The sequence below is a fragment of the Canis lupus genome, chromosome 22 (genome assembly GCF_011100685.1).
Source record: "Canis lupus familiaris isolate Mischka breed German Shepherd chromosome 22, alternate assembly UU_Cfam_GSD_1.0, whole genome shotgun sequence".
NCBI classification, from domain to species: Eukaryota; Metazoa; Chordata; class Mammalia; order Carnivora; family Canidae; genus Canis; species Canis lupus.
In genome coordinates, this window is record NC_049243.1 from 2,512,881 (window position 1) to 2,539,542 (window position 26,662).

Here is a 26,662-nt window from a genome sequence, read left to right on the forward strand (position 1 = left end):
TGAGAACTGCTTATCTTCAGCAGGGACTCAGCACATATGAGGATTATTTAGGTATAATCCCCATTTAGAATCAGTTCTGGGAATACAACTTTAAGCCTAACATTTTGATACTAACCAAGAGTCATCATCAAAGGAATAAGCTATAATCTGATGGTACTTGATAGGCTTTGGGTTTGATTTAGTTATTCTTTTACTATTCTTTGGGTTTAAAAAAAATGTCCATAAATTCTTTCAACTTGCTTTATTCAGAGAGAAGCTAATTCCTCTTCCCTTTGAATTTTTAAAAATTATTTTATTCATAGAGATGCAGATTGAGAGAGAGAGAGAGGCAGAGACACAGGCAGAGGGAGAAGCAGGCTCCATGCAGAGAGCCCGATGTGGGACTCCATCCAGGGTCTCCAGGATCATGCCCTGGGCTGCAGGCGGGGCTAAACCGCTGTGCCACCGGGGTTGCCCCTGAATTGTTTTTAATAACTTGCTTCCAATACAGTGTAACATAAATGACAGTGTGCAGCTTTCCTACAGAGAAGCCCATCTGGTGAGAAACTGAAGTTTCTGACCAGTTGAGAGGAAATGAGGGCTACCAACCACCTGAGTGAACTTGGGAGCAAATTCCCCAGCCCCAGTCAAGCCTTCAGGTGATTGTAGCCCTACCTGGCATCTTGACTGCAATCTCACATAAATTCTGCATCAGAACCACCCAGCTAAGGCAGTCTTGAATTCCCGAACCACAGACACTGATAAAATGAATGCTTGTTTTTTCAAGCTATTAAGTTGTGCAGCAATAAATATAATTCGTATCTAAGTTTTTACTTTATCTCTTCTATTGAATTTAAAGCTCATAAAGTCCAATATCAAACTTGATAGGATTTTCTCTTTTCTAAACCGTCTCTATCTTTGCTCTTATCAGCAGAAAGTACTATCATCTACTTATGGTCAAGTCAAAAATCAAGAAACATCCTTGATTTTTCTTTCTCTAAACCTACAGCTTAAATATATTAGCAAATCCTGTCAACTCTACCTCCACTTTTCTGTTTTCCTCTACTACTACCACCTTAGTCAAGGCTTCCTTTATCCTATCTTTTCTGAATGGCTACAATATGCTACTAACTAGTTTGCTAGCTTCCATTCCTTCTCCCAACCCTATCTATTTTCTACACAACTACCAAAGGGATTTTATTACTTCTTAGCTTAGAACCTTTCCAACAGCTTCTGATTTTACTCATTATAAAATCTAAATTCCCTAATGGACTACAACACTATGTGACTTCTCCCCTAACTACCTCCACTTTATGGTCTTTTGCATTACCAATTATTTCCCCTGCCTAAAATGTTCTTTGTGATCATGACATGCTAACTCCTTGTTATTCAGATTTGTCTGTCATTTCCAAAACACTTCTTGACTACCCATTCTATCACCTCACCCTAATTTAGTTAATCCACATAGCACTTATCACCATCAGCTATTTACTTGCTTACTGTCTATTCACCCAACTAAGCATATTAGGTGTTTTGATTTTTTTTTAAGATTTTATTTATTTATTAAAGAGAGACAAAGAGAGAGAGAGCAGGGCAGAGAAACAGGTAGAGGGAGAAACAGGCTCCATGCATGGAGCCTGACATGGGACTTGATCCCAGGTCTCCAGGATCAGGCCCTGGGCCGAAGGCGGTGCTAAACCGCTGAGCAACCCGGGCTGCCCAAGTGTTTTGATTATTATTGTACTCTTAGTACAGTGCTTTAGTTTAGAACAGTGCTTTATTATAGAGTAGATGCTCAATAATTACTGGATGACTCACACACAAGGTCCTTTATGACATGACATGATAATATAAAGATCAAAATAAATCTACCCCTAAACAACTCATGCAGCCCATGAAACCTCAGTAGAATTTGGTTCAATTGTTCAATTTTGCTCAGGCTTCCTCAGTCCTCCCACGCACTATAACAGATTTTCAGGATGTTTTATCTGCTGCTTTACACATTAGACTACAAAGATGATCAAAACACTTGTCAATATGGTACACAGCGACTACTTAAACCTAAAACTAGAAGAAACTATTAAAGTAAGAACAGACTCCCTAAAATCCATAAATATCCACTAATTACATTTTTTAAAGCTATATATTTTCGCACTGACTCCTTTTACTTCAGTTAGCCATGAAGGTATTAAAAGTTATAAAGCCATATGGTTATCTTCCCACCCCCCACAGTTTTACTAATAATCAAGAACACTCATTCAGTTCCCCGCCACAGAGGGAGCACTTTGCTAGAACTCCAGGTAGTGCACTCAACTTCAACACATTTAGAATCTTTATGCAGAAGACAGGCAATATGCTTGTCCAAAGATTTAGGCAACAGATGAAAGATTGCTAAGGCATAAAATGATCCACAAAAGCTTTTGAAAAGGTTAACAGAAGTGATATGGGGTCTTCATGGGCAAGAGCAGTAAAAGGGCAAACTTGGCTAAGAGGGAAAACAGAAAGCCCTGGGTATAGAGCAGAAATGAAAAGTAAATAGCGAGCTCTGTTCAAAGAAGAAGTAATCAATCTCGTGATAGCCAGTTCAAGTAAGGAGTGAAAGGCAATGCATTTTAAAAAAACTAAGTGCATCAGAATATAGAGAATCTTCTGTGAACCTAAGGAAATTGTTTTTTTAGAGGGAAAGCTGTATTTCAGAATGATTAATCTAGGTATAAAACAGAACTCAGAAGGTAATTAGAAGGTAAGAGAATAGCCTGATAACACAGAACAGGTTTGGAGATTTAGTATTCTTCAGAACAGAATTTAGTATTCTTAGTATTCTTCAGAATGACAGCTGATAGAAGGCAAAGAGCTGATGTATCCAAGGGAGAAAGGGACATAATAAGAACTTTGGACTTAACTTGGGCACACTGAGTTTAGGGCAAAGGAGAAAGGAACACTGGACATGATGATGATGAGGAAGGGAACATCTTTATGTACTGTCATTGATCCTGACATTTAAGTGTATAACTGAATTTCAAATATGGAAATTAAGTTGATGGATCCAGATACTGGTTGATTTCTCTCCACCTGTAAAAAGGCCTCAAAATAAGTAACAAGCTGCAGTGAAAGTACTTAAGGGTTCTCAACTCAAGGTACTCAGAACTCAAGTCTTGCTGCTTGAAAAACTATTTTCAGGAACTTTAGGAAATAAGACATGAGCCTCCTAGTGGCCCAGAGTCATAGGACTGGCTACTAGCCTCTGAAGCCTTTAATAATAATAAGAAATATAATTATCATTTTAAATTTGGACAACAGGTCCTAGAGAGCCCAGCTTCCAGTGAACCATTTGATGGAATCAGCATTGAATGCCATTCTGAATTTTAAATGATTTTAAGAATTCTGGCTGCTTTCTTATGCTTTAATTTTTTTGTAAAGATTTTATTTATTTATTCATGAGAGACACACACAGAGAGAGAGGCAAAGACACAGGCAGAGGGAGGAGCAGGCTCCATGCAGGGATCCCAATGTGGGACTCAATCCTGGGACTCCAGGATCACAGCCTGAGCCGAAGGCAAATGCTTAAATGCTGAGCCACCCAGGCATCCTTGCTTTACATTTTTGTTTTAATTTTTTTTTAATTTTAAAATTTTTTCACTGTTCCAATTTTGTTCTAGTGTTTAAAGTGTCCTAGGATTGGCTGTAGTGTAGAAACTAGAACTCTGGCATTGGGTAAACTTGGTCATATTAGGATTTTATGTTAATCATATATTCTTACTGTTTCTTTACAAACAGCAATATACTATCTAGTCATTGCCTTCTGGATTATAATATGTTGCTGCTTTTGCTTAGTAATCTAAGATTTCTTTACTGTTAAGACTATTTTGATATGGTTTGCTTGAAAGAGGAGTCTGCAATGTCAAACTAGAAAGACTGAGGCAGCAATAGGATTTAATGATTCAAAAGTCCCTCAGCACAAGGCAGATTCAAAGTGTCTGAACTTCTAGAAGACTTCAAATAGTCATCATTTTTTATTTCCTAGTATTTCTTTCCTCCTTTATATCAGTGGTTCTTAAATTCAGCAAGCATCAGAATCACCTGGAGAGTCTGCTGAAACAGACTGTTAGGCTTTATCCCAGAATTTTTGATTCAGAAGATCTGAGGGGGCCAGAAAACTTACATTTCTAACAAGTTCCCAGGTGGTGTTGGTAGAATGGTCTGGTGATCGTATTTGTGGAACTAATACTCTAAGTTCTTTTTTTTTTTTTTTTTTTTAATTTTTATTCATTTATGATAGTCACAGAGAGAGAGAGAGGCAGAGACACAGGCAGAGGGAGAAGCAGGCTCCATGCACCGGGAGCCCGACGTGGGAATCGATCCCGGGTCTCCAGGATCGTGCCCTGGGCCAAAGGCAGGCGCCAAACCGCTGCGCCACCCAGGGATCCCTACTCTAAGTTCTTATCACTATTTTAATTTATTATTTAATAAGCCAGTATAGAATCCTCTCCTATAAGCCAGTGATTTGTTAAGAGGTAGTTTAGAAACACTGTTTTCCCATCCTCTCTCTAGTTTTTTGGGGTTACTTTTTCTAAGGGCTCCTCCTCTTAGAGATTCTGACTGTATAACCTGCAATTCGAATGTGACTACCACAGCGAAACAATTTTAAATAAAAATTTGTGACTTTTTAAAATAGTGCATCATGAGAAATTTAACTCTTTTTGTGTATATTTTTGTCTCTGTGTGGCATAACACCATGGTGTTACATGATAGAATTCTAAGAATTTTAATAAACTTACCAAATTATAAAGATCTTAACATTTTCTCCTTAGAAAACTTGTTGGTATGTTACCGAAGCAAAATACAATCCAACGTCATCTTAAGAGGAAAACTGAATGAATGTACTTACTTCTTAGGTATTTTATAAATCTTGTAAATATGAAAACTCTATTTTGAAATTAAGATCATTCAGTGTTATCATAAGTTTTAAAAATGAAGCTAATATACATGATAAAGCATAATAAATATAATTATTATGCTCTCCATAATCAAATTACTCATTATGAAAAATTTTCTAAGGTTCTCAAGGAATAATAAAATTTATTTTTGCCCTTTAATAGTGAAATCAATTTACAGTGGCTTCTATCGTTTATTTGAAATGATTTGATTAAATAAACACTGACTGGAAAATTGTAATGTTCAATTTATCAACTAGTATGCATCTTGTATTTTTAGGAAAACATCTGCACAAAAAAGTAGGTTGGCTTATATTAACTAATTTAAGCAGGTTCCATGCAGGGAGCCAATGTGGGACTCGATCCCGGCTCCAGGATCATGTTCTGTGAAACACAATGTATATCCCTGATCAAGTCAGGGTTAAAACACTTAGAATGGAAGATATACTAGGAAACATAAAGAATTTAAAGAATCTCCTTAGGAGATGAATTTTCAAGGCTTGCTGTTGCTTTAAGTAAGCAAGAATGATATATATAGTCACCAGGCTTCAGTCAAGCGATACATGACACGAAGAGTCTCTGCTTTCCTCCTAAAATAATTCAATGTAAAGTCCAACAGGTGGGCTAAACCAAGCAAGTATCTGCACTAGGGGATAGGTGGGTTGGCTGGAGGCAGTAGCATTTGCCTAAGTAGGAAGTCAAACACCCTGAAGAGACTTTATGGGAAGGAAGGAATTTGTTCCACAGTGACATATAATGAACGTAAGTGGGGCAAAGTTTCTTGCTAATGACGAAGGAAGCTAGAAATAAGAAAAAGGAGAAAACTAGAATTAACCTGTGGTACTGGATTAAAATTGGAGGTTTGTGGTGTACACTCATGGTTTAAAAAATCTATCTATCTACAGAAATACAGATGTAAATGTGTTTGTGCATATAAACTTTGTGTGTACATACAGAAGTAACACACATACATACAGAAAGTACGTAGCTCTGTCCATTGACAGGGTGTCCAGGAATAGCAAAACTTTTACAGCAATAAGTATACTTACTATCCAGACTTTGGCTTCTAAATACTACTGTCCACTAAAAGGACCCAGGTGCTTTGAGAAATGACCAATTCCAAGGCTGAAGAAGCACAAGATGAGACTGGAATATCATGTGCCAGAAAGGAAAGGCTCAAAGAATAATGGGGGGCACATTTCTAAAAGATCTGAAAGCCATCCTGAAGGAGCTCTTAAATCTGAAATAATTTGAGTCTCATGACTGATAATCATAGTAACAAAAATAACCCACTCAGTAAATAGGAATCCATCAGTTCATACTAATATAAATGAGAAAAGAAAGCTTTTCCTTACAGTATAATGCCAACTAATAAATGTAGAAGAGATGATAAAATTGAAAAATCACACTTAGAAATCATTAATCAGTAATAATTGATTCAGGCAAGAATTATCAACGGGTGTTAAAACCAGTAGGTGAAAGTTTGATGAAAAACAAGATGTTTACATAGGATTTACAAAATACTTATTACAAAGGGAGAAAGAACAACCTTAGAGTGAAGAAACATGGTATATACAACCTTCATCAAGTGACTACCAGTAATGGGACAAACTAAAATTGTGCACCATTTGATATAATGTATTAGGAAAATAATACCATTACTTTTTTAGATATCTCTGACAAAAAAGCATATTCTGAATGTGTTTAAACAACATTCACATTTTAGAAGATATTTGTTCACAGAATACAAATAAAAGTTCCATGAAACATTAACATTTTTTTATTTTAAATATATACACAATTTTGATTTTAAATATATACACAATTTGACAAGCAATGTTACATAGTAAGAAAGTAAAGCGGGTAATGCTCATTAGAAAATGCTCTTTTCTTTGAGAGAGAAAGAGAGTGCTTAAGCTTAAGCATGAGTTGGGAAAGGTAGTGGGGGAGAAAGAATCCCTAGCAGGCTCCACACCCATGAGCAGGGCTCAATTTCACAACCCTGACACCATAACCTGAGCCAAATTGAAGATTCTGATGCCCAACTGACTGAGCAGTGTCAACTTGACTGTCCACTCGGACACCCCAAGGACAGAACTTTTATTTTTTAAAGATTTATCCATTTATTTGGCAGAGAGAGAGAGAGAGAGAGCGCGCGCGCAAGCGCGTGCACAGGCAGGCAGAACAGCAGGCAAAGGGAGAGGGAGAAGCAGGCTCCCTGTTGAGCAGACAGCCAGACACGGGGCTCAATCCCAGACATGATCCAAGCCAAAGGTAGACGCCTAAGCGAATGAGCCACCCTGGTGCCTCCCACAACTATTTAGATTTAAAACCAAGGAGTGAGGTATATACTTAGCTTTAAAACAATAGGAACAACAAGAACAATAAACAAATCTCTTAAGGGCTTTCAAAGCTTACCTTAAATTTATACTTCGTACTACGTCTGAGATTCTTTACTGTGTAAGCAAGATCTTCTCCATCATATTTGGGCTTAAAACCATATCCCTGGAAAGGGAAAACAGCCTTTCTTAGATGTCTAACAGCAGAAATATGGGGGATAACAATTATGTAAAAAGATCCAGGTCTAAAAAAAAAAAAAAAAAAAAAATCCAGGTCTTCTTCATGTTCTGTGTACAATGTGATTAATGCTGTTAAGTGTGATCCTCAACTCAATACTTCTATGTTGAATGGACAGACCCAGAAATATTAATGAATGCTTGTAGGAGGATGGAGACCTCATTTTCCATAAATAGTAACCAAGAGAAGATCTTTCTGTTGAGGGTAAAGTCAGAGCCAATGGTAACTTCACCATCCATAGGCATACCCCTAAAACTAACAGAATTTCCTAGACAGATGTTGCAAGAGCTAAACAGAACTGTAACTATTGAACGTATTTAATTTGCCCTGTGTTTAAGTAAATAAACAGTTGTGCTGGCAGATAGGGATGTCACTTAGGTTTTGAATTGCTATTTATAGCTCCAGGGACAATGCCTCACTACTTTCCCAATGTTATTTTTAAAAATTTTAAAAGTTGATGTGTAATTCACAGACTGTAAAATTCCCATTTTAAAGTATTAAATTCAATCATATATAGTGTATTCAGAAGGTTGTGAAAGCATCACCAAATTCCTAATTCTACAATGAAGCCTGTACTTTATTTTTTGGTTAGCAGTCACTTCCCCTCTTTTCTCATCCACTAATATACTTTCTGTGGATTTGCCTATATCCTTAATAAATGGAATCACATAATATGTGGTCTTTTGTGACTGGATTTTTTTACTTAGCATGTTTTCAAGGTTCAGTCACGTCATGACATGTGTTAGAATGCCATTCCTTTATACAGCTCAATGATATTCCATTGTATGGATATATCACATTTTGTTTATTCATTCATCAATTAATGGACATCTGGGTTGTTTCCAATTTTTGGTTTTTATGAGTAATGCTATGAACATTGATGTATACATTTCTGTATGAATATGTGTTTTCAATTCTCCTGGATATAGCTGGGAGTGGACCAATGCTATTTTTGACTCATATTGCTTTAAAGTAGCTCTGAAAAGCTGTGAAACTATGTAGAACTCATAGAAGACACCCTAACTCATGTTCAGTTCCATTCTAGCTCACAGGAGACAAGCCATTGGAAACTAGTGTCATGTGAAGCTCTTCATACCTTTTGTGGCACTTGGGAAAGCAGGGTATGAATAAAGCTGGAAAAGATGGACATATTATTTTCTTATTTTTTAGAGCTGCTTAGGCTGAAAAGGCTGTGGTGATCTTCCCCTTTCTTTATTCTCCCTAAAACATATTTAAAAATGCAGTCCATGCTGTTCGTAGGCACAGAATACATACAAACCCACAGAAAGAAACAAAACTCCACCCTACACATCAAGGAAACCAAAGACTGTTTTCTTCCTCATCCCAATTCCTCCTAAATGACAACCAACCAAGGATTCAAAGGATTTGGGGAAGGATCTAACTATTGTGGCACTAATTACTTATAAGGATTAATGCTACTTGAAATAGGTTTTAAACACTCTACTTAAAATACATATTCATACTTACTGAAGTTTCTTCCTCCATCTCTAAAATGTAAGAAATTCCTTCATCTGACGGTGTTCCTGAGGGCTTACTCCATTGCAAGGATAGCCAAGTAACACCAGCCTTAGTTAATACAGGACTTGCTGGCATAGAAGGGGCACATCCTGAAGTATAATATAAGACTTCTTCACTAAAACCACTGTTGAAATAAATAGTTTTTAAGAATGAATGAAAAGTTGTTTCTATAGCTAAAGAACTCATTTTCGATGAATGACGTTTTTTTGAAAGTGACAATTTTTGATAACTAATTATAATCCAAATAACATATCTTGGATTTGATAATATTTTATGTTAACTAGATCAGATACCTAAAGGTGAACTGGTATTCTTTTAAAGCTGCAATTTATTTAACACCTTCTCTTACAGCTTTTTGTAGGCTAGTAACACATCTTTACTATACAGCAACAGTGATAAACCAAAGCAGAATTTTTAGTGGGTAATTTGGACTCTGAATAAAAGTCATTTATATAAATGAAATTGACTAAGTAATATATTTACATTAAAACATATCTTACCTTGTGCCATACTCATTTTTGGCTGACAGTCTAAATTTACAACCCATTGCTGGTGATAGTTTAGTAATTTTAAATTGCTTCTGTAAGCCCATATAACATTGACAAAATTCTCCATTTCCTTTTCCCTAAAAAAAAACAAAAAAACAAAAAACTGATTATTATATCATGTAAATTTTTTAAAAAATATTTTATTTATTTATTTTTAAAGATTTTATTTATTTATTCATGAGAGACAGAGAGAGAGAGAGAGGCAGAGACAGGGGCAGAGGGAGAAGCAGGCTCCATGCTGGGAGTCTGACGTGGGACTCGATCTGGGGTCTCCAGGATCATGCCCTGGGATAAAGGCGGCGCTAAACCGCTGAGCCACCCGGGCTGCTCTATATCACGTAAATTATTGTAAAAAGTTAAATCCACATCAATTCCTGCTTGATGAATAACAACATATTGGCTAGTGTACGTTAAAAGTCATCTTTGTTACATGAACATCATGGATCTCAAGAGAAAGCAGCGATAACACATATTTTTAAAATGATACTATTCATTAAATGAAGAATTTATAAACTAGAAAGCAGGTATCTTTGTAAACCTTCTTGAATTAAGTATCCTGTTTTAGCTGATGCTAGACCTCTCGCTTTAGTAAAATACACTCTTTCCCGGTGTGGACCCCACAATCTCTTAGGGGGACTGGCAGTGGTAGAAACAGGGTGATCTTTGATACATACAACTGGCAGTGTTCCTCAATCTATGAAAAGTTCTACGCAAACAGTTTTAAGGAAAGGACCCTAATTGATCCCCAAACCTCTATCTTAACAGATGCTAAGCTTCTATAAAATAAAGATTTGGAACCACAACTGCATAGATTTAACAGTTAAAGAGTGTAAACAGAGAGAAAACCTATTATAGGCAAAAGAATGGGAGAGAGAAAAGTCTGCAGGTCAAGACAATCAAAGAGTTTCAGAAATTTAGGATGCTACATAAAGTGGACAAGTTTTTTATTCTCCACCCATTTTTCTTTATTGTGTTGGTAGAGGTAAATGGTGGTTTTAGGGTGACTTCTGCTTCAGAGAAAACCTTTAGTCTGTATCTGGCTGCTTAACTACACCTTCCTGTTTTACTGTTTATAGTTGATTCTATTGAGCTGTCTAAATAGAAAATTGTATCATCTCTAAATAATGGTAATTTTGCCCCCTAGCTCAGCCACTGTACGGCTGTACCTCTTGTTTTAGTTCCAAATCATACTGCATTAATGTTAAATAAAGGTGGGAATAACTGACAACTTTGACTTGCTTCTGCTTTGACTAGAATTGCTTTTATGTTTAGTGATGGTACTTCACTTAATATAAAAATAAAGTTTTAACTGAGAGGAGTGCTGAATTTCATCAAGCATCTTTTTATAATTTATCAATGTATGTTTTTTCTTCTAAATTACTATGATAATGGATAGTGGATTTCCCAATTCTAAATTCTCTTAAAACTTCTGGAATAAAACCTACTTGTTTTGTCCCTCATTATTCTTTAATATAGGCATACCTTGTTTTATTGCACTTCACTTTATTGTGCTTTACATAGTGTTTTATTTTTTTTTTTAAGATTTTATTTATTTATTTATTTATGAGCAACAAAGAAAGAGAGGCAGAGACACAGGCAGAGGGAGAAGCAGGCTCTCCGTGGGGAGCCTGAGGCAGGACTCAATCCCAGGACCCCGGGATCACAGCCTGAACCAAAGGAAGATGCTCAACCACTGAGCCACCCAGGTGTCCCTGCAGATAGTGGTTGTTTTTTTTGTTTTTTTTTTTTTACGAAGTTTGGTCTGTGGCCAAACCCTGCATCAATCAGGTCTACTGGTACCATTTTTCCAATAGCATTTGCTGACTTTGTGACTCTGTCACATTTTGACAGTTCTTGTAGTCTTTCAAACCTTTTCATTATTATTTTATTTGTTATGTGATTCAAGGAAGAGGCCAAATATTGACACTTAGGAGTTTGGCAGAAGTTGATTCCAACCCTCATGGATGACTTTGAGGGTCCCAAGACTTCAGTAAAGGAAGTAACAGCAGATGTGGTGGAAATAGAAAAAACTTGCATTAGAAGTGGAACCTGAAGATGTGAGACTGAATTGCTACAACCTCATGATAAAACTTCAGCAGATGAAGAGCTGCTTCTTATGGAGGAGCAAAGAAAGTGGTTTCTTGAGATGGAATCTACTCCTGGTGAAGATGCTGTGAAGACTTTTGAAATGATAACAAAGGATTTAGAATTCTACATAAACTTAGTTGATAAGGCAGCAGCGGGGTCTGAGGGGATTGACTCCGTTGGGAAAGAAGTATTAGTGTTGGTAAGTATTATTAAACAGCATTGCATGTTACAGAGAAACGGTTCATGAAAGGAAGAACCAACTGATGCAGCAAACTTCATCACTGTCTTATTTTTCTAAAGAAATTTCAAGTCATCCCAACCTTCATCAAGCACTACCCTGACCAGCCTGCAGCCATCAACATCAAGGCAAGACTCCACCAGCAAAAAGATTATGATTCACTGAAAGCTCAGATGATGGTCAGCATTTTTTTTAGCAATAAAGTATTTTTATTTTTTTTTTAAGATTTTATTTATTTATTCATGAGAGACACAGAGAAAGGCAGAGACACACAGACAGAGGGAGAAGCAGGTTCCCTGTGGGGAGCTCGATGCAGGACTTGATCCCAGAATCCCAGGATCACGCCCTGAACCGAAGGCAGACACTCAACCACTGAGCCACCCAGGCGTCCCAGCAACAAAGTATTATTAAGGTATGTACATTTTTTTTAAGACATAATGCCACTGAACCTTTAATAGACTACAAATATAGTGTGATATATAACTTTTATATACACTGGGAAACCAAAAAATTCATCTGACTTGCTTTACTGAAGTACTTTGCTTTATTGTGGTTGGCTGGAACCGAATCTACAATATCTCAAAGGTATGCCTACATACTGCTGAATTCCCAAATTATCAATGGAATTTCTTCTTACTCCTTCTGGCTACTCCTCTTAGCTGGATATAAACAGCAGGGCAAGAAACATAAAATGATGGAAAAATAGAGTACTAAAATAATAAAACTCAGTATGCTTGCTGTGGTACACTGAAGAATGGCCCTCAAGATATCCAAGTCCTAAACCCTGGAACCTGTGAATGTTACTCTACTCAGAGACTGTACAGATGTTATTAAAACATCACTTGCTTTTTTTAAAGCTCTTGAGAGGGAGAGATTATCCTGGATTATTATCTAGGTGGACCTTAAATGGAATTACACGTATCCTTCTTAGAGGGAAAAGGACGTGAAGACAGAAGAGGAAAAAGGCCATGTGATAATGGCAGCAGAGATAGAAAAGGCTATCTGATGCAGCCATGAGTTCATGGTAATGACCCAGTAATGAGGAGAACCTCCAGAAGCTGGAAAAGTCAGGAGAATGGATTCTCCTCTAGAGTTGCTGGAGGAAGCACGACTATGGTGACACTTTGATTTTTGCTCAGAGAGACATAATTGATTTCTGGTTTCCAGAATTATAGAATGAGTGTGTCTTGTTTTAAACAATCAGGTTTGTGACAATTTGTTAAAAAACGAGTAGCCATAGTAAACAAATACACTTGCCTTTAAGGCTGATGTGAAAAAAATTCCTTTATCAAGGTTATTAACCAAATGAGAGCTTTGAGGGGTTTAAGTCAAAAACAAAACAAAACAAAACAAAACAAAACATAGGGCGGTCCAGCCAGTAATGTTTTCCACCAAATCATTCACAATGTTTTTAAAGAGGAAAATACTATTAAAACAAATTATTTCTGCTTGACAATATACATATAATTTTCCCCTAATTTAAAATATTCAATTTACTTACCTCATCCCATTCTAAAAGAAAGCTTTGGATTTTAGAACCATTGTCACTAGGTGTCTAAAAGAAATACAAAAAAAAAAAAAAAAGCAAATTAGTACTTTTGTAAAAGATACTGTGATGATCTAATCTGAGCAATCTATTGTATTACAGATACTCTCTGTGAATTAACTCTGGGAAAACTGCACAGAAAATACAGATATGTATGTACTGTATAATGCCACAATCCTTTTAAATGCAAGGAGAGAAAACAAAGCAAGAAGCTAATTCAAGGTTTTCTGAACACTGAACAATCTCTTGTAGCAAGAACAATCTTAACTTTTATAAAATCCATTAAAAAAACCACTTTGCCTTTGTCAGATGGTTTTAGTTGCTTTAAGTTCCTAGGATTGATCCTGTCATTTTCACTGAAACTCACCTTACAATCTAAAAGTAATACTGTATGATAAACCAGAGAATGAAGGAACCAGGGTGCTTAGAAGAACTCCAAGAGGTCACATTGTCCAGATCTTTGCTTCTAGACACAATGTGCCCATTACCTGAGATTGCTCATTCACTGATTTGTTAAATCTGCAGTGGTGAAAATTTCAGTCTCCCTTAGCATTTTTAAAAAAATGTTTTTTAAAAGATTTTATTTATTTATTCATGAGAGAAAGAGAGAAAGAGAGAGAGAGAGAGAGGCAGAGACACAGACAGGGGGAGAAGCAGGCTCCACACAGGGAGACCGATGTGGGACTTGATCTCGGGTCTCCAGGATCAGGCCCTGGGCTGAAGGCGGAGCTAAACCGCTGAGCCACCCAGGCTGCCCTCCCTTAGCATTTTATTCTAGTATTTAATCACTCTAGAACTCAGGAATTTCAAGTTTATTTCTACTTGAATTTTCTACCATTTCAATTTGTTTCCTCTTTAAGTCATTCACTTGCTTTTTAAATTTTAGTTTTAAAAATTTTTATTTATTTATTCATGAGAGACACAGACACAGGCAAAGGGAGAAGCAGGCTCCCTGTGGGGAGCTCAATGTGGGACTCGATCTCAGGACCCTGGGATCATGTCTTGATCTGAAGGTGGAAGCTCAACCACTGAGCACCCAGGTGCCATAAGTCCCTTACTTTAGATGCAGAACAATGGATCACTACTCTCTTTATAATAACTTCATCCATTTGAAGACAATGGACTCTAAAACTCCTTTTATTAAAATTAAATAATCTTAACTTCTGAAATCATGCTCTCAAAAATTCCTGTAATTCTCTGGATTTTATCTAGTTTTTATAGAATATTGGCAACCATGTTAAGAGCAATCAAGGATGGTCAAGTCTTTAATAAACAATCCTTTATAACATGGAGGCCCAAATTGTTTGTTGAACATTAACACATCTTGTGCTTTAAAATTTTTTTAAATTGTAATTTTTAACTGGTAGGCACGACCAAAATTTGCTATGTAAGTTACAGGAGTGGCAGTTAAAAGTGACTACAGTATGGATAGGACAGAAAAAGAAACCTTGGGAAATTCAAGTCTTACACAGCAAAAGGAAGAGCCTCCCAAGGTAGAGAAGATTGCAAATCTCAGGAAGAAATATGTGGTATAAAATATATTTCCCCATAATGAATGCCTCCAGATTGCTCTAGTCTAGTTGCTAAGATTGTACATTTATTTTGCCTAATTTTTTTGACTTTATTTTGTGAGGCTTTTCAAATCAAGGAAATGGATTCTCCTCAAGTTCCTGGAAGAAGCATGGTTATGGTGACACCAATAATTTGTGACCATTTCTCCAAGTTAGAGGGGAAACTACTATATATAAAGTGTTTTACCTACCTCATTTAATCCTCCTATCAACTTTGTAGTACTATTATCATAATTGATATTTAAGTCACTAAAGTACACTAAGCCAGTTTTCTTCAATTTTAACATCAAATAGCAACAATAGCCATTATGCTTATTATGTGCCAGGCATTGTGCTATGGGCTATACAGATATTATCTGATAATACTATTCCAAGTAACAGTAAAAATGATTATCTCTTTCCTCAATCATGCTAATACCATGTGTATATAGATCATTTCTAGGAAGAGCATGGGTGACCTGTGTGGGCAACTAAGAGGCAGCACTATTTATATCTTACACAGACTTGTTGCAATATTGCTAAAGTCAAATTTCAAAACTCAGTTTTAATTTATCTTCAGAATAAAGAGCACTGCTCTACTGAGATCTCAACCTACATTAAGGGTACTAGGCTGTGACTCTATTGGCCCCACCAAATTGCTCTTAAGTGACATGAAATAAAATTAGTCATACTTATCACATACAAAAATGTATGTATGTACATACTTGTCTGATTTACGTGTGCTAATAGTACTTTTTAACTGCATAAAGCATCTAACATCCTTAGAAGAACTAGGAACTAATAAGCCCCAATAAGTAGTAAGTTTCATATTATCAAAAGCTTTCATAGAGAAAGCTAGCTCTGAGTTTTGTTCTTGGGTAAGATTAGATAATTAAATCCAGACTAGTAGTTATTTTCTTACTGCATATCAACAATTGCTAACAGGGGTGGTATTCCCTTGCAGTGGATGTTTAGAGATTTTGTTGCGGATATTTCTGACCATCACAATTATGGCAAGGGAAGAAAGGTTAACTTTTACAGGTGAGGATGAAGGATGCTAATAATTCTATATAGTGAGAGACATTGTTCTTTCTCTAGGATTTTTGAATGTCCTCCTGGGCATCCATGTAGGTGAAATATCTGTTTATCATTATCAGAGCCTAGAACCTAATTTCACTTTATAAGGTATTTTTTTAGAATGTTTTATTCATTTATTTATGAGAGAAAGAGAGAGAGGGGGGCAGAGGGAGAAGCAGACTCCTGGCAGAGTAGGGAGCCCGATCCGATGCAGGGCTGGATCCGAGGACCCTGAGATCATGACCTGAGCCGAATGTAGACACAACCGACTGAGCCACCCAGGCGCCCCTTCTATAGTTTTAAGTTAATGGATTTTTCCAAAAGGAAACTACTCTGCAATTTGAGAAAGACTGTACTTAATTTGTTCAGAAATTTACCAAGACTCATGTATCATTTTAGTAAATCATGTCTCCAATGACAGTGCTGTCTGTACTATCTGAATTACCAATTCTATCTGTGTTGTCAGTCCACTTTATTATATATTCTTGTGTAACTGGACACAAAGATTTATATATTAGCATATATATTATTCTATTAAAACAGAGTATTTAATGGAATATTCCTTTAAGATGTCATATTGTATTTTTAAGACTATAAGTCTAGTTATTATGAACTCTTGTTTTATGATAAAATTCAGGATATAGGCATTGTAATGAACTTGAGAAACATTGCTGAGACTCTCAATGTCATCCCATGTCCAGTATAATAAGGACTGCTAATTATGTATCAGTCTTTTCTGCTATTTTTACATAAAGTAAGAAAACCACTACGAATATTAATTCAAGATATAACAAGTGCCCATTTAATATATGTAAAGAAGAACAAGTTAGCTTAAAGTTCCTTTTTGTCTCCAAGTACAAATGACTGAAATTTAATATTAGCGGGGGAGAGGAGGGAGTAAATGTCCAGTTAGAAAATACTCTGAAGAATATTCTTACCTTCCATTGCAAAGTGAGTGAATTTTTGGTGCGATTGGCTATCCTGGGTGGATTAGGTATGTCAGGTTCACAGCTTAAGGTGGTAAAGCTTTCAGCTTCTGAAGGAGTTCCCTTCACAGAATTGTATTCAGCCTGGACTCTGGTGATAATACACAGTTTTAATTAGCAGAATCATTGTATTCTGCCTTCAATGCCAACAACTTTCAATACTTGAAATTAGTAATGTGCCCTCTCATGTTCTATCAAGAAAACAAGGGTGGGGCACCTGGCTAGCTCAGTTGGTAGAGTACGTGACTCTTGATCTTCAGGTTGTGAGTTCAAGCCCCACAGTGGGTGTAGAGATTACTTAAAAATAAAGTCTTTAAAAGAAAAAAAAAAAGAAAATTATGCACATTAGAAGGATGGTTCTTAAAAAAAGAAATATAGAATAGACTAGTGGCTTTCATCCTTTTTATTTTGACTGTACCACATTTTAAGTTGTGACAACTATCTGTGTCGTATGTACTTGCTCATACACACACACAACAAAGAAAAGTATCTGGAAACAATATCTATAAGGGTAATATACTTTCTATGCCATTTGTTTATTTAACTAAAAAATGCTAAATGTAACCCACAAAAGTCCATGGTTCGATAATGGTTGCAGTCTCCACCATTTGAAAAATGCTAAGTTGTATAATACTTTGGGTTCATCCACAGAAAGTATAACCGAAGACTTAATTTAATAGTTTTTTTTTTAAGATTTTATTTATTAATGAGAGAGAGAGAGACAAGGAGAGAGAGAGACAGAGAGAGGGGCAGAGACAGAGGCAGAGGGAGAAGCAGGCTCCATGCAGAGAGCCCAATGTGGGACTCGATCCTGGGACCCTAGGATCACGCCCTGGGCCGAAGGCAGGTGCTAAACCACTGAGCTACCCAGGGATCCTCATGAAGACTTAATTTAATAGTTTAATAGGAGTAATCCCAACCACAAATGCTCTTTTTAAAAATGGAGGTGATTAACCAAGTAACAGATTAATGAGTCCCAGCTGGGGAGACTTTAGTTTGTAAAATGTTGGTAAATTATAATAGAACTACACAGAAAAAAACAGTATCTAAGTTGCCTCAGTTAAATATGAATTTTTTTAAAGGTTTTATTTTAAGTAATCTCTACACCCAATGTGGGGCTTCAACTCACAACCTCAAGATCAAGAGTTGTATGCACTGACTGAGCGAGCCAGGGGCCCCTAAATGGTGTGAAATTTTAAAAGTTTTAGTATCTCAAACTCTTTCTGGAACATGATGTAGTAAAAATATATTAGTACAAACCAACTACTATTTATGCTTCTGTTTTGTAAAAATTTCAAAAGTTTTCCATGTGCTAATAAATTAGATATGCAGATATATTACACTTACTATCTGTATATTCATTCCAATCCCAAGGTCCTACAAACAGGATGATTAACCATTCAACATACACTTCAGTGAAATGTTTTTGAGTTTTTTTTTTGGGATTGTGTTGACAAATGTACCAAAAGAAAACCGAAGTCCACAAATTCCATGTTTTTAATCCAAAATTAATAAAGTATATTCTAGGCTTTTAATTAAATTATTAAAAAATACCTATGCTCTATCATATTAAACCAACATGTAGGAATTCCTTACTTTGCATGGTAATCTGTAGCTGGTTTGAGATCATTTAAAGTGACACTTGTTTCTTCTCCTCTGGGGGGAAAAAAAGAAACATTTCACTGTCTGATACACAAGCATTTCTAGAGGACTTATATTATGTACACTTCAGTTTGTGGCAGTTTATGAAATTATACTGCTACCTTATCAATTGTAACCATATTCAGATTCCACCAATATGGAATTTGTGTAATAAGGATACGTGGCAAACTTAAGTCATGTGTCTACATACCATTTTAAAACAAAAAGGTGTCCACACACTGGGACGGAGAGCCTGTTAAGACAGTGGAGGAGCAGGGGGGCCTCTCAGTTTGCCTCGTCCCTCCAATATAGCTAGATAAATATCAAAGCATTCTAAACACCCAAGAAATTGATCTGAGAACTGAGAGAACAAAGCTGCACATCTATAGGTAGAAAAAATGGCCACCTCGTGGTAGGCAGGAGCTGTGGAGAGGGTGGATTTGGGGGGAGAGAAGAGCAGGGGACCAGACAAGAAAAAATCTTCCCCAAAACCAACAACTGAGAAAGGGAAAGAGGCTAACTATGGCAAATTTTCATAAGCAGTGGAGCTCAGAGTCTTGTTTTCCAAGTCTGTACCACTGCTGGAGTTGTGCCTGGCAGGCTCAGCAGTGCTCTGATAGGGAAGGAGGGCAGAGACCCAGAAGTAGGCAGCACACTGTGGTCTGAGGATCCCCTGGGTCACATGGGGAGAAACAGTTCCCCTTCTTGCAGTGCATTTGGGAATGGTGGCATGGTCTCTCAGGGGACAAAAGGACTGGTGGCACTGATGTGTATCTGTTCACTAGCATGGGAACAGGTACTGATTGGCTGAGGGCAGCAAGCCATGTTGCCAGTTTTTGCTGCACTTTACCATTAACTCTGAACTACTGTGCAACTATGTGACTGCTTTTCTGGGACAAACCTATAGCAGCCATAGTGCAACAAGACCCTCCCCCAGATTAGTGTGAGTCCGTAAAACTGGGAGTTTTGAAAGCTAGCTCCATGCCTGAGATAAAACACTGCACCAGTTGGCAGAGACAGGGTGAGGCAGGAGTCTGACAGAAGCTGGGGGCACAAGAGGAGCGGCTGCTTGCTCTTCTGTGAGGGTTTCCTGAAGAGTGGTGGCTGCGAACTCCTCAGTCCAGGGAGGAGAGTGGGGTGACACCATTTCCCCCCATGTATCAGCACTGACCAACGTCCGTGAACAACACAGCACCCCCCAGTGGAGGTCAGAGCTGCTTACACCAGGCACCCCCCCTTCGCCCCCCCGCAAGTGCATCTCCACAAGGGCAAGTCGGCCTGAGAATCTGGGTAGCAGGCCCATCCCTCAGAACACCAGCACACAACCTCACACACACCAAGCCTACTGATCATAAGAGAGTTGTAAAGCTTTAGCTCTAGGGAAATAGAATCTCATTTCTTTTGGGGTGGTGGGGGGCGGTGGGATCCAGCTTCTTTTAACAAGCAGACCAAAACACACATAGTTCAAACCTGCTATATAGTGGACAAGGTCTAAACATCCCCCATTGCAGGCAAGGAGAAACCCTACAGAGGACTGACCTGAGAGAAGCAGCTAAAACAAAACAGCAGAGCACATACTCTGAAACATCTCCTGAATTACCAGGCCCAAGACAGTATAGGACCTTTTCTTAATATAGCCATTGCTGTCAGGAGCAGGGATATAACAGGCTTTTCTAACAGTCACACAAAAAAATGGTGACCTAGACAAAATGGCAAGATGGAGGAATTCACCCCAAAAGAAAGAACAGGAAGAAGTAATGGCCAGGGACTTAATCAATATGGATATAAGTAAGATGCCAGAACAAGAATTTAAATAAAGTAACAATTGTAAAGATACTAGCTGTGTTTGAGAAAAGCATAGAAGATACTAGAGAATCCTTAACTGTGGAGATAAAAGAACTAAAAGCTAGTCAAGCTAAGATAAAAAATGCAATAACCAAGATACAAAACCAACTGGATGCAATGATACTGAGGATGGACGAAGCAGAGGCTATAGATACAGAAGATAAAATTATGGAAAATAATGATGCTGAAAAGAAGAGGAAAAGAAACATAGAAGATCACGAACTTAGAGTTAAGGTACTCAGTGACTCCTTAAAGCATACTAACAGTTGATCACAGGAGTCCCAGAAGAAGTAGTGAGAGGCAAAAGGAGCAGAAGATTTTATATGAGCAAATTATAGGTGAAAACTTCCTTAATCTAGGGAAGGAAACAGACATTGAAATCCAAGAAGCGCAGAGAACTCCCATTAAATTCAACAAAACCCAGTCATCACTAACATTTACCACAGTTAAATTCAAAAAAAAAAAAAAAAAAAAAAACCACAGAAAAGGAAAGAATCCTGAAACCAGAAAAAGTCCTTAACCTACAAGGGAAGACAGATCAGGTTTGCAACAGACCTGTCCACAGCAACTTGGCAAGCCAGAACAGAATGGCAAGATATATTCAACATGCTGAATGGGAAAAATATGTAGCCAAGAACACTTTATCCAGCAAGCCTCTCATTCACAATAGAAGGAGAGATAAACAGTTTCCCAAACAAACTAAAGGAGTTTGTGTCCACTAAACCAGCCTTGCAAGAGATATTAAAGGGAACTCTTTGAATGAGGAAAAAAAAAGACCAAAAGCAACAAAGACTAGGAAGGAACAGAGAATATATCACTGTAAACACCAACTTTACAGGTAACACAATGGCACTAAATTCCTATCAATAATCACTCTGAATGTAAACAGACTAAATGCTCCAATCAAAAGACAAAAGGTATCAGAAAGGATAAAAAAGTAAGACCTATTTATGTGCTGCCTATAAGACATTCACTTTAGACCTAAAGATATCTGCAGATTGAAAGTGAGGGGATAGAGAGCCATCTATCATGCTAATGGACATCAAAAGAAAGTTGAAGTAGCCCTACTTATGTCAGACAAACTAGATTTTATTTTATTTTTTAAAATTTAAATTCAATTTACCAACATATAGAATAACACCCAGTGGTAATCCTATCTAGTGCCCTCCTTAGTGCCCATCACCCAGTTACCCCATTCCCCCACCCACCTCCCCTCAGACAAACTAGATTTTAAACCAAAGACTGTAATAAGAGATGAAGAAAGGGATTATATCACAATTAAGGAGTCTGTCCATGAAGAAGATCTAACATTGTAATTATTTATGCCCTCAACTTGGGAGCACCCAATTATATAAATCAGTAACACTTAAAAGAAATCCATTGATAATACAATAGTAGGGGACTTTAACACTCCACTTACAGCCATGGACAGAATATCTAAGCAGAAGATTAACAAGGAAACAATGGTTTTGAATGACACACTGGACCAGATGGACTTAACAGATTGATATTCAGAGTATTTCATCCTACAACAGCAGAATACACATTCAAGTGGACATGGAACAGTTTCCAGAAAAGATCACATACTAGGTCACAAATTAGGCCTCAAACCAGTGCAAAAAGATTGGGATCATACTGTGTGTATTTTTAGACCACAATGCTATGAAACTTGAAGTCAATCACAAGAAAAAATTTGGAAAGACCATGATGAACACATGGAGGTTAAAGAACATTCTATCAAAGAGTGAATGGGTTAACCAGGAAATTAAAGAAAAAAAATAAAAATATAATGAAATGAAATGAAAATGAAAACAAGACAGTCCAAAACCTTTAGGATGCAGCAAAGGCGGTCCTAAGTGGACCTAAGAGGTCCTTGAAATACAGGCCTATCCCAAAAAGCAAGGAAAGGGGATCCCTGGGTGGCTCAGCGGTTGAGCTCCTGCCTTCGGCCCAGGGCCTGATTCTGGAGTCCCGGGATTGATTCCCGCATCGGGCTCCCTGCATGGAGCCTGCTTCTCGCTCTGCCTGTGTCTCTGCCTCTCTCTCTGTGTCTCTCATGAATAAATAAATAAAATCTTTAAAAAAAAAAAAAAAAAGTAAGGAAAGTCTCAGATACACAACCTAACTTTATACCTAAAAGAGCTAGGAAAGGAAGAGCAAATAAAGCCTAAGCTGACAGAAGAAGGAAAATAATGAAAATTAGAGCAGAAATAAATTATATAGAAACAAAAAAACCCAGTAGAACAGATTAGTGAAACAAGAGCTGGTTCTTTGAAATAATTAATGAAATAGCTAAATCACTAGGCCAGATTTATCAAAAAGGAGAAAGGACCTCAAAAAAAAATCACAAATGAAATAGATCACAACCAATAACACAGAAATACAAACAATTATAAGAGATTATGAAAAATTCTATGCCATCAAACTGAGCAACTGAAGAAAGGGACAAATTCCTAGAAACATACAAACTACCAAAACTGAAAGAAAAAGAAATAGAAAATTTGAACTGAGCCAGAACCATCAAGGAAACTGAATCTGTAATCAAAACTCTCCCAACAAACAAAAGCCCAGGGCCAGATGGCTACGAGGGGATCCTATCAGATATTTATTTATTTATTTATTTATTTATTTATTTATTTATTTATTTATTTATAACATTTTATTTGTTTATTCATGAGAGACACACACAGAGAGAGGCAGAGACAAAGGCAGAGGGAGAAGCAGGCTCCATGCATGAAGCCCAATGCGGGACTCGATCCCGGGTCTCCAGGATCACACCCTGGGCCAAAGGCAGGCACTAAACCACTAAGCCACCCAGGGATCCCCTCTATCAGACATTTAAAGAAGAGCTGATACCTATTCTTCTCACAAACTGTACCAAAAAACAGAAATGGAAGGAAAACTTCCAAACTCATTCTATGGTGCCTGTATTACCTGATTCCAAAACCAAAGACCCCACTAAAAAGAATTATAGACCAGTATTCCTGATGAACATGGATATAAAAATTCTCAACAAAATACTATCAAATCAAATCCAACAGCATATTAAAAGAGTTATTCACCACAATCAAGTGGGATTTATTTATTTATTCCTAGGGCTGCAGGGGTGGTTCAACATTCACAGACCAATCAATGTGACACACCACATTAATAAAAGAAAGGAGAAGAACCACACGATTATCTTAACAGATGCAGAAAAAGCATCTGACAAAATGCAACATCCATTCTTGATAAAAATTCTCAACAAAGTAGGTATACATGGAACATAACGTCAACATCATAAAGGCCAAATACAAAAGACCCATAGCTAATATCAACCTCAATGGGGAAAAACAGAGCTTTTCCTCTAGTCAGGAACAACACAAGGATGTCCATGCTCACCAGTACTATTTAACACACTATTGGAAGTCAATCAACAGAAAGAAATAAAAGGCATCTAAATTGGCAAGGAAGAAGTCCTTTCACTATTTGCATACAACGTGATACTCTGTAGGAATCCCAAACACTCCATTGAACAACTGAATATGAATCCAACAAAGTTACAGGATATAAAACCAAAATAGAGAAATCTATTGCATTTCTATTCACCAATAATGAAGCAGCAGAAAAAGAAATCAAGGAATTCATCCCATTTACAATTGCACCAAAACCCATAAGACACCTAGGAATAAACCTAACCAAAGAGGTAAAAGACCTATACTCTGACAATATAGAACACTTATGAAAGAAATTGAAGAGGACACAAAGAAATGGCAAAACAATTCCATGTTCATAGATTGAGGAACAAACATTGTTAAAATGTCTATACGACCTAAAACAATCTACACATTTAATGTAATTCCTATCAAAGTAACTCCAGCATCTGTCACAGAGCTAGAACAACCAACCCTAAAATTTGTATGGAACCACAAAAGACCACAAATAGCCAAAGGAATGTTGAAAAAGAAAACCAAAGCTGGAGGCACCAGGAATCTGGACTTCAAGCTTTACTACAAAGCTGTAGTCATTGAGACAGTATGGTACTGGCAGAAAAATCAACAGACACGCAGATCTATGGAATAGAGGAGAAAACCCAGAAATAGACTCACGACTATATGCTCAACTAATCTTGGACAAGCAGGAAAGAATATTCAATGGGAAAAATCTCAGTGGTGTTGGGAAAACTCGACAGCCACATGTGTAAGAATGAAACTAAACCACATTTTATACTATACACAAAATTGAATTCAAAATGGATGAAAGACCTAAATGTCAGATAGGAAAACATCAAAATCCTAGAGAGGAACACAGGCAGCAACCTCTTTGACTTAAGCCATAGCAATTTCTTACTAGAAACGTTGCTGAAGGCAAGGGAAACAAAAGCAAACATGAATTACTGGGACTTCATCAAGATAAAAAGCTTCTGCACAGTGAAGGAAACAGTCAATAAGATGAAAAGGCAACCTATGGAATGGGAAAAGATATTTGCAAATGCATTATCTGATAAAGGGTTAGTATCCAAAATCTATAAAGAACTTACCAAAATCAACATTCCAAAAGCAAATAATCCAGTTAAAAAATAGGTAGAAGATGTGAGTAGGCATTTTTCTAAAGACATCCAGATGGCTAAGAGACACATGAAAACATGCTCAACATCACTCATAATCAGGGAACAGAAAAATTAAAACCACAATGAGGTACCACCTCACACCTGTTAGAATGGCTAAAATTAACAACACAAGGAACAAAAGATGTTGGCGAGGGTGCAGAGAAAGGGGAACCCTCTCACACTGCTGATGGGAATGCAAACTGATGCAGCCACTCTGGAAAACAGTATGGAGGTTCCTCAAAAAGCTAAAAATAAAACTACTCTATGATCCATCAATCACACCGCTATTTACTCAAAGGGTACAAAAATACAGATCTGAAGCGGGTACATGCACTCTGATGTTTACAGCACCATTATCAACAATAGCCAAACTATGGAAACAGTCCAAATATCCATTAACTGATGAATGGATAAAGAAGATGTGCTGTATGTACACACACACACACACACACACACACACAGCCATCAAAAAGAATGAAATCTTGCCACTTGCAACAATGTGGATGGAGCTAGAGTATATTATGCTAAGTGAAATAAGTCAGTCAGAGAAAGACAAATACCATATGATTTCACTCATATATAGAATTTAAGAAACAAAACGAACACATGGGAAGGAAAAAAAAGAGAGGGAAGCAAACCATAAGAGACTCTTAAGGACAGAGAACAAAATGAGGGTTGATGGGGGTATGGGCTAAATGGGTGACAGGTATTAAAGGCACTTATTATGATCAGCACTCGGTGTTGTATATAAGTGATGAATCACTAAATAAATAAGATAAAAACAAAAAACAAAAGGTATCCTAAGCAGATCAACCAATCTTCTTCTTCTTTTTTTTTTTTTTTTAGCGTAGACAGGGAAGACATTTAGCTTATTAAAGAAAAAAATAGTTTCAATTATTTAAAAATTCATTTTGCACAATTAAAACGAATAAACCCTATGTACTGTCAAAATCAAAACCACCTATTTTTTTTTACAAGGAATGTGCTATTTCTGCCTTTTATTAGAGTATAACATGGAATCTTATTTAAAATACTACAGTTGAATGAGCAGATCATTAAAAAAAGTGAATAATCTGAAGTGAAGCATTTCACTCATGGCCACTGTTACATTTTCACATTTTCAAATATAACAGAATACATTTTCTTAAAATAGTCATTTGACACAACTTTTACTAATATATGTGGCCAAAAAACCCAGCCTATTTTCTATTTATTTTTTAAAAAAATCACTATTCTCTGCCAAATTTTCTTCAGCCAAGTTTCTCTCCTCTCACGTTATGGACCTCCCTTCCTCCCACCCCATTTCTCAAATCAAAACCAGGAAATATGATAAGGAAAATACAATCCACTGAGGAAAGTACATTTTAATGAATTGGGCAGGTGCAAGTAGCATCCTCAGAGAAAGACCTTAATTGGTGTAAAGAAGATGACTAATGTTCCTCTTGTGCTCTCTGATAGGGCTGCAAATGGAGATAAATGCTTCTACTTAGCAAGCAGCCATATCTTCTAGTCATTAACACAAAAAG

General features: G+C 37.0%; 1 protein-coding gene across 5 annotated transcripts in view; it reads right to left on the reverse strand.

Annotated features, from left to right (window-relative positions):
- Positions 1-26,662, reverse strand: part of FNDC3A (fibronectin type III domain containing 3A) — a 176,047-nt gene that overhangs the window by 21,626 nt on the left and 127,759 nt on the right. For all 5 annotated transcript variants that reach the window (XM_038569476.1, XM_038569478.1, XM_038569474.1 and 2 more), the window contains 6 exons: positions 18,659-18,718; positions 17,015-17,153; positions 13,405-13,458; positions 9,530-9,654; positions 8,979-9,153; positions 7,332-7,418 (listed from right to left, as the gene is read on the reverse strand). In XM_038569476.1, coding sequence (XP_038425404.1) covers positions 7,332-7,418; positions 8,979-9,153; positions 9,530-9,654; positions 13,405-13,458; positions 17,015-17,153; positions 18,659-18,718 — 640 coding nt within the window. The remainder of the gene's footprint in view (positions 1-7,331; positions 7,419-8,978; positions 9,154-9,529; positions 9,655-13,404; positions 13,459-17,014; positions 17,154-18,658; positions 18,719-26,662) is intronic.